General features: G+C 47.9%; 1 protein-coding gene across 1 annotated transcript; it reads left to right on the top strand.

Moving 5' to 3' along the window:
- The first annotated feature begins 1,910 nt into the window (after positions 1–1,910).
- Positions 1,911–4,179, top strand: Ubb (ubiquitin B). Its single transcript, XM_075992220.1, has 2 exons — positions 1,911–2,295; positions 2,879–4,179. The coding sequence occupies exon 2, from the start codon at positions 2,885–2,887 to the stop codon at positions 4,028–4,030; it is 1,146 nt and encodes a 381-aa protein (XP_075848335.1). The 5' UTR covers positions 1,911–2,295; positions 2,879–2,884; the 3' UTR covers positions 4,031–4,179.
- Positions 4,180–9,467: the final 5,288 nt, after the last annotated feature.

The following is a 9,467-nucleotide window of genomic DNA, read 5'->3' as shown; positions in this document are numbered from 1 at the left end:
GGACGGGCAGTAGTGGCTCATGCCTTTAATCCCAGCACTTGGGAGGCAGAGGCAGGTGAATCTCTGTGAGTTGGAGGCCAGCCTGGTCTACAAGAGCTAGTTCCAGGATAGCTAGGACTGTTATACAGGGAAACCGTGTCTCGGAAAAAAACAAACAAACAAACAAAAAAACAAAAACAAACCACTCATACATACAGTTGGGCATGAATGATGGTCCAGGTCTTTAATTCCAATACTCAGAAGGCAAAGCCAAGATGATCCCTTTGAGCTGTAGGCCAGCCTGATCTACACTGTAGTTTCAGGCCAACCAGGGGCTACACAGTGACCCCCCTGTCGGGGGTGGGGAGTAGGGAGAGACAAGGACTCATGGACCAAATAAAAATTATACTATGAAAAAAGTCATCTTGGGGTTCGAGAGATGGCTTAGAGGTTAAGAGCCCAGGCTGCTCTCCTAGAGGTCCTGAGTTCAATTCCCTGCAACCACTTGGTGACTTACTACCATTTGTAATGAGATCTGGTGCCCTTTTCTGGCATGTATGATTATACATGCAGCCAGAATACTGTATACATAATAAATAAAATCTTTAAAAAAATGCCATCTCATCTGCGTTAGGAGGAGTCCAGATGCCATTCTTTTGAAACATCATTGCTGTGGTGAAGTAATCAAATGATCTACTTTGAGAAAACAATAAACCAGGAAGTGATAAGACTACGTTCTGGAAATTGCTAGAATATAACCCAGTGAAGTCATCACACCAGTCATAAGATCTGCATTGTCGCTCAACCTGCACGTCAAAATGTCTGACTCAGGACGTACTCTGCTTCGTGAAACAAGGTCCAACTCATGAGGCCTAATAAGAATAAAGTACTATGTAAAATAGACATTTTCTAAACTTTAATCCACTTCAAATTAAAATCTACCTACTCTTTATTCTAAATAGTAGACACAGGGCTGGGGAAATCGAAGCTGGGGACTTTTGGTTCGCGCTTGGCAAACCAGAAAAATTCCAAACGTTTCGTTCAGTTCTATGTTAAAAACTAGTGAACCTTTACAGAGTGAAGGTTACTTAATTTTACACAGCTAGAGGTCTTACTGAAAGGTGGTTGGCAGCCCGGGCAAACAAAGCTGTTTTCAAGGTTATTTACGTGGCCACCCTCGTGACTCCGCACGACGTCGCCGTCCACGCATTCCTGATTGCTCCTTGTTTATCTCGAGAGGGAAAAACGGCCACACCCAGGATGTCTGAACCCAGTCCTGAGGTTCTAGGATTAAACTGCTCCTTCCCCTTCCTTTGCACAATAGGCACCCCCAATTAGAGAGGTGTGTGAACCCCGGGTATTGAGTCTAATGAACAAGTGCCCTCCTTTCTTTCATTGTTTAAAGACTGCTGAGGAGGAAGAGAATCTGCCCGGCCGGGTCTCTAGCAGAGCCCTCAGCATCCAGCCCCGCTGGCGCTCTACTCCCCCGTCTGAGCCTGCGGGCGGATAGGGATAAGACAAAGCCGCTAAGGGCTCTGGCTGCAGAAGCATCAATGTCTACCCTGCAGGGGCCGGAGCGAAGGCTAACTTCCAGCAGTGCGAGCCGCGTGGGGTCGCAGTTCACGCTTGGCCGTTAGCCCGCCGAGGGCGGGGTGCGAGAGGCCCACAGGGGAATGGGGACGGGGGGGGGGGGGGGGGGGGGGGGAGGGCAGGACTCGGGACGCGGGAAGACCCCCTCCCCCACCTCAGGCAGGAAACCACGGTACTTCTCGAAAATGAGTCGCGGCGCAGGCGCACCCGGTTACTTAGCAACGTCGACGATAAACTGCCCCAGAGCCGTGCCCAGCAACAATCGAGCGGCCCGTGGCCCTGACCAATCAGCGCCGGCTTAATCTTTGTCGCCTCACCAATCAGCGCTGACGCAGCAGGGAAGTTTCCAGAGCTTTCGAGGCAGGGCCCTTTAACTTGAATCCATCCGCCCGATGATTTTGTCCATATTTTTGTTCAGGAGGAGAAGGGTCGCCGGAAATAAGGGTCTTTTATTTGTTAGTGTTCTTTTCTTCGGTTGTGAAGAACTGGGCCCTTGGGTGAAAAGTCTAACTGAGTGGTAGGAGGTGGTGGACGAGGGACTACTTTCGGTGGCGCAGGAAGACGACGGCTACGTAAGCGTGCTGAGTGCCGCAGCAGACGCTGCTTAAATAGTGCTCGCGCGGCAGCGGAGCTCAGTGACGAGAGGCATTGTGCGGCTCGGTGGTCTTCGCGTCCCGGTGTTTCTACGCGCTCGGCGTTTTCTCGTTTCATCGCATTCGTTAACGGGTAATGGTCAGCGGCGCTTGAGTCGGAAGGAGGACTGGGAGAAGGGGCTTACGTTAAGCTAGACGGGCTTTTTCTTAGGGGTGGGGGAGGGGAGGGCGAGCTGTCGTGACGCGGCAACGGGCCTTCCGGGAAGAGTGGGCCTTGTTCGCGTGCGCGGAGCGGGGGCGGCCCTGGCGCGCGCGCCAGGGAGCTTAACGGACGCCTAACCGATGGAGAGACCATCGCGGTTATTTCAGTGGGGGAATGCAGAAAGGAGGTACTTGGCGACTCAACGGCCAGGCTTAACGCTAATTTCATTGTAGGAGTTATGTGTTTCTGTTTAAACGAGAATTCTTACTAACGGCCTTGTGGTTTGGGTTTTTTTATTCATTTATCTCGGCTGTTACTGGCAGATTCGGAAGTCTCGCAGCCCGTGACGATTCTAGACGCCAGTTTAGTGTTTTAAAATGCTTTCGCATCTTTGAACCATGACAAAACAGATTTTGCGTTGTGATGAAACGGCGGGGGAGGGGTTTTCCCTAGAGGTATTTTGTGAAAGTCGAAATTTTTCCTAGATATTTACAATTAACCTTTTAAATTCAAGGTCAAAATGCAAATCTTCGTGAAGACCCTGACCGGCAAGACCATCACCCTGGAGGTGGAGCCCAGTGACACCATCGAGAACGTCAAGGCCAAGATCCAGGACAAAGAGGGCATCCCCCCTGACCAGCAGCGACTCATCTTTGCTGGCAAGCAGCTGGAAGATGGCCGCACTCTTTCTGATTACAACATCCAGAAAGAGTCCACCCTGCACCTGGTCCTCCGTCTCCGAGGTGGCATGCAGATCTTCGTGAAGACCCTGACCGGCAAGACCATCACCCTAGAAGTGGAGCCCAGTGACACCATCGAGAACGTCAAGGCCAAGATCCAGGATAAAGAGGGCATCCCCCCTGACCAGCAGCGACTCATCTTTGCCGGTAAGCAGCTGGAAGATGGCCGCACTCTTTCTGATTACAACATCCAGAAAGAGTCCACCCTGCACCTGGTCCTCCGTCTCAGGGGTGGCATGCAGATCTTCGTGAAGACCCTGACCGGCAAGACCATCACCCTGGAAGTGGAGCCCAGTGACACCATCGAGAACGTCAAGGCCAAGATCCAGGATAAAGAGGGCATCCCCCCTGACCAGCAGCGACTCATCTTTGCTGGCAAGCAGCTGGAAGATGGCCGCACTCTTTCTGATTACAACATCCAGAAAGAGTCCACCCTGCACCTGGTCCTCCGTCTCCGAGGTGGCATGCAGATCTTCGTGAAGACCCTGACCGGCAAGACCATCACCCTGGAAGTGGAGCCCAGTGACACCATCGAGAACGTCAAGGCCAAGATCCAGGATAAAGAGGGCATCCCCCCTGACCAGCAGCGACTCATCTTTGCCGGCAAGCAGCTGGAAGATGGCCGCACTCTTTCTGATTACAACATCCAGAAAGAGTCCACCCTGCACCTGGTCCTCCGTCTCAGGGGTGGCATGCAGATCTTCGTGAAGACCCTGACCGGCAAGACCATCACCCTGGAAGTGGAGCCCAGTGACACCATCGAGAACGTCAAGGCCAAGATCCAGGATAAAGAGGGCATCCCCCCTGACCAGCAGCGACTCATCTTTGCCGGCAAGCAGCTGGAAGATGGCCGCACTCTTTCTGATTACAACATCCAGAAAGAGTCCACTCTGCACCTGGTCCTCCGTCTCAGGGGTGGCTATTAATTCTTCAGTCTGCATTCCCAGTGGGCAATGGTGGCATTTACTCTGCACTATGGCCATTTGTCCCAATTTAAGTTTAGAAAATACAAGTTTCAGTAATAGCTGAACCTGTTAAAAAATGTTAATAAAGGTTTTGTTGCATGGTAAGCATATGTGGTGTCACTTGTGAGATTTCTGTGGTGGCTTGGGTGGGGGTGGACCTCAACTGGTTGTCTTTACCTGTAGAGATTGGTATTGACTACAGTTTGCAACACTTAATCTTATATGAGTTGGGAATTGAGTTTAAAAGTTAATGACAAAGCTATAATATCAATTTGCAACAATATGGGAGTCGTTCCCATGCAGCCTTTGAGGGAAGCAAACATACTTGTCTGAAGCTCATTTTAAAGGCTTTGGAGGGAAATAGCCAGAGTTTTGGTTGAGCTCTTTAGATGTTGGTGTGTTTGGGTACTTTGGGAGGGAGAGGGGTTTGTTGGCTAATGACACTGAAATACATGGCTCCATTGCTTTGGTAAGGTACTGGCTGGTTGGGGTAATTCCCTTTGCTAGGAAGAAGACCCTTTTATACTTTGAGCAGTGGTAAGTAGTGGGAAAGTTAGAAGCCTTCACAGTGAACACCTGTGGTGAAATCTGGTTTACATTCCCTCAGTCGGCAAAGTTTTTGGGAATATTCTTGAGACAGTCTAAATAGTTGGCTTACAGTTCAGACCCATATACTTACCTAGCGTTAGCAATCATTTTCAAATGGGGCTTAAAGGCTTACATCTTAGAGGTTCACCAAGAACTCAAACCCACCAATCCTGCCAGTTGAAGTTAATGCTTTTGTAACTACTTTCCAGCTAGAGATTAAGGTTTGTAAAGTAAATGAAATTCTTGTATTTAATCCCAGCCCTGGGGAATCAGAAGGCCAGCCTAGTTTACATATTGTGGCTCTGGCCAGGTAGTTTTAAAAGATTATGTACACAGTATTCTGTCTATATGTACATCTGCATGACAGAAGACACCAGATCTCATTACAGATGGTTGTGAGCTTCCATGTGGTTGTGGGGAATTGAACTCCGGACCTCTGGAAGAGCAGCAAGTACTCTTAGCCTCTGAGCCATCTCTCCAGCCCCTGGCCAGGTAGTTTTTAAGAACCTTGCAGATCTAATCGAACTGCATACAAAGTTGGAGTTTGAACGGGAAAAGGGCACTTACATGTTGGCTATTAAATTTTTTAATTGAGTTTGTTGAGTGTAGTAAGTGACATGATTGTGCTTAAAGAGACTGATAGGGTCAAATAGGCATTCAAGGTCAGGGTGAGTTATAGCAAGACTTGCTCCAAATCTTCTGTGCTCATTTTTTTTTAAAGGCTACTGTAGTTTGTGGTCCCAGGGTCTCTTGATTGCTGAAAGAGACGCCCATACAGCTTTGTGGAGAAATGTGACTAGGAGATGAACCTTTGCTCTGAGATAGTATAGCAAGAGGAGAGTTGACAGGATTTCTTGGAGCTGGGCATGGTGGTATGTACCTATAACCCCCAGCACCCTGAAGGCTGAGGTAATTCTGCTCCAGGCTATGCTGGAGTGGGTTGTTTGAAGTACGACCCACATGGTGGATGGAAACAGACTCCCACAAGTTGGCCTCTAGCATGCACATGTACAAATAGATGTAATGTTTAAAGCCAGTGTCTGGCCAGATGCTAAAGAATACATGGGCTCTTCTTGGTGCATGTCTTTAATCCCAGCAATGAAACATAAGCAGTAAAACTACTGAGTGACGTCAGCCAGCCTTGTTAAATAGTAAACTCTGGGCCAGCCAGGGCTATGCAGTGAGACCTTGTCTCAAAAAACACAAGTAAACATGGGAGCCAGGCATAGTAGCACATGCCTTTATTCCCAGCATTTGGGAGACAAAGGCAGCCGGATCTTTGTGAATTTGAAGCAAACCTGGTCTAGGACAGCCAGGGCTAAGAGACATTATCTAAAAACAAAAAAACACGGGAAAGGCACTAAAGAAACAAAAAAGTGGCTTCAGTTTCCCTCATAGACCCATGAGTCCTGGTTGTTAATAGAACGAACGACTTACATAAGACGGTAATCTCTGCCTTAGGATTGCTGAGTTCAGGGCTGGTTAAGAGCACTGACAGCTCTTCCAGAAGTCCCGAGTTCAATTCCCAGCAACATGGTGGCTCACAGCCATCTGTAATGAGATCTGGTGCCCTCTTCTGGTCAGCAAGGATACAGACAGAACACTGTACATAATAAATCTTTAAAAAAAAAAAGATTGCTGAGTTCACAGAACAAGCTGGCACCCTCTAAGAAAGCCAATAAGGGGTAGTGTGTGTGTGTGTGTGATGTCGCGCTAGAGATCAATGCAAGATAAGCACTCTACCACTTAAGCTATTCCAGTCTTTTATTTATTTGAGGCAATGTCTTATATAGTCCAGGCTGGCCTCAGATGCCCTGTATAGCAAAGTATGGCTAAAGTTTCTGTTTATTTTTGAGGAGAAAGAGTAGTTTGGTTTTTGGTTTTTGAGATAGGGCCTTACTCTCTTGGATCCACCTCCCAAGTGCTGGGATTGCAGGAGTGGTCCACCACTTACAGCTCTGGACTCCTTTAAACAATCGTTTTAATTTTTCTGTGTGTGTGTGCATGGGTGTGCATGCAGTGGTGTGCATGTGAAGGCCAGAGGACTCTCCTTCCACTTTTGCTGTGGACCAAATTCAAGTCTATCTGGATTAGCCAGCAGCCACCAAGACCTGCTCTGTCCTCGGCTTCCCTGGAGGCTGTTTTCCCAAGCCTCAGTGTAATTGTCAGAAGCTGGCCTGCTCTTCTTTTACAGCCAACACTTTGGTTCAGATTTTTAAAATTGACTTCTTGATTAGCCTAACTAACTTCTGTCCCTCCTTCTGGGCTTTTCTTGGAAGCAGGTAGCAAGATTTACTGGAACAGTGTGCGTGGCTCCTATTCCCACAGCAGCCAAGATCTTGAGAAGGGAGAAGGCACAGAGCTAGGAATCTTAGAGAAACAAAGATACGGCTGAGTGTGGCAGCACCCACCTTTAATCCACTGGTTCGCAACCTTCCTAATGCTGTGCCCTTTATTACAGTTCTTCAGGCTGTGGTGACCCCGACCATAAAATTATTTCATTGCTACTTTATATCTGTAAGTTTGCTGCTGCTACGAATCATACTGTAAATATCTGATATGCAGGATATCTGATATTTGACACCCCCCCCCCAAAAAAAGGGGTCGAAACCCACAGGTTGAGAACTGCTCCAATCCCAGACTCAGGAGGCTGATGCAACTACAGCAGTTCCAGGCTCAGCAGATAAAAGAAAAGCAGGGACGTTAAATGGAGAGAGATTGGCTGGTGGTTGTAGTCTGCGTGAAGTAGGTTAGGAAGACTCACTTGTAACTATGGTTGACAATAATTAGATATTTCAAAATAGCTAGTAGAGCAAACACTCTGAACACAAGATAATCATGCCTCAAGTGGAAGATATGTCTGGTCAGAGCAATACTCATGTTTTGAAATGTCACACAGAACCCCAGAAATATGTAAAATTACTATGTTAATTAAAGACTTAAAAAGAGGCGGGGCATGGTGGCACACACTTTTAACCCCAGCCCTTGAGGCAAAGGCAGGCAGATCTCTGAGTTTGAGGCCAGTTTGGTCTACAGAATGAGTTCCACAATAGTCGGAGCTTCACAGAGAGATTCTATCTCAAAACAAGGGGCCTGGATACACACACGTCTCAGTGGTTAAGAGCACTGACTGTTCTTCTAGAGGAACCAAGTTCAATTCCAGATACCCACATGGTGACTCACAACCATCTGTAATTCCAGCAATGGGGATCGGTGCCCTCTTCTGGCCTCCAGGCACACATGTCATGCACGGACATGAATGCAGGCAAAGTACATAAAAATACATAATAAACCGGGTGATGGTGGGACATGCCTGTAATCCTAGCACTTGGGAGGCAGAGGCAGGCAGATCTCAGTGAGTTCAAGGCCAGCCTGGATTTCAAAGTGAGTTCCGGGATAGCTAGGACTGTTACACAGAGAAACACCGTCTCAAAAAATAAAAAATAAAAATAATAAACTATTTAAAACAAAACAATTTTTTAAAAAAGAAGTCAGGCCCAGAGGAGCAGACTTTTATCCTAGTTATTTGGGAGGTGACGGAAGGGACGAGTGTTGGCTCAGGACACCCCAAGACCAAGTTCTCAACACAGAAGAGAGAGCAGGCAGGGAATAAGAGACTGAACGCAGGAGATGGAGGCCAAGGCAGAAGGGGAAAGGCGTTTGTTCTGAGGACAAAGGACTGCCTCTGGATAAGGCGGTTTGTAAAGGTAAAAGGGAAAGCCCTTGGAGGATGAGCCCTTTCATCTTAATTGAGCATGTTAGTTAGGGCAGCCAGAAGAGGTTTTTGATTGCTGGATGCGCTTGGTAATCAGCCTCAGGAGGTGACTAACTCTGGTAGTGTAATCTAATGTTTTCGGTTTGTTTGTTTTGTTTTCTTTTTAGCGTGGTAGTAGAGGGAATGGGGGAGAAGGGCAGGCCTGACAGAGTCTTGTTTGCCATGCTCTAGCTGGCTAGAATCCCTTTAGGTGAGGTAGGAGAATTTGAAGTTTAAAGCCTCCTAGGATATAAAGTTCAAGGCCAGTCTGAGCGCTTCAATGAGACACTCTACAAATTAACAATGTCGGAGGGGAGGTGGGGGGGCAGGTTGGTGCTTCAGCTCATTTGGTAGCTCATTCAGCTGGCCTGACTAACATGCACAAAACACTGGGTTCAGTCCCAAGCCCTGGGTAAACTGGGTACAGTGGTGGTTGCTCATACCCTACCGCTTTGGAGGGAGAGAGAGGCAGATAGAAATTTGTGTTTGGTTGGATATAAGTGTCACCCCAGCCACTGACATCCTTATATCCAAAGGGTCTGGGATGTTTGGGTGGGGCTTCACCCCAGCTCCTGGCATCCATTTTGCAATGTTGGGTGGAAAGTTCCATTTCAAGCCCCCTCCCCTGGGAGTTGCCTTATACCAGACTCCACCTCAGAGAAAACCTGCCAAACTGTGACCCCTCTCCAGGGAGAGTCAAGACCACCCCCACAGGCTATTTAAACTGCTCCCCAGAGAATGAACACTTGCTCTCTCTGGTTTCCCCCCTCCCTCCATGTTTTCCCTAAGGGCCTCCTGGGAGTTTCTAATTTGGTTTGATTTGGTCTGATTTGGATTATTGCATCAGCAGAGAGGCTTATCGGGCAGGAAAAGCTTTACAGTTTGAAGTTATCCTCAGCTGTGTAGAATGTGAGGCCAGCCCTGAGATACATGAGACCCTGTCTCAATTTTAAAAAAAGAAAAAAATATATCTAACAAGCTGATTTAGCTAGCCAAAGCACTTGCAACCCAAGCCTGATGACCGGAGTTCAATCCTGGGATCCATGACTGGAGGAG

This window comes from Microtus pennsylvanicus, chromosome 11 (genome assembly GCF_037038515.1).
Source record: "Microtus pennsylvanicus isolate mMicPen1 chromosome 11, mMicPen1.hap1, whole genome shotgun sequence".
Taxonomy (NCBI): Eukaryota; Metazoa; Chordata; class Mammalia; order Rodentia; family Cricetidae; genus Microtus; species Microtus pennsylvanicus.
This window is presented reverse-complemented; position numbering and strand designations above follow the sequence as displayed.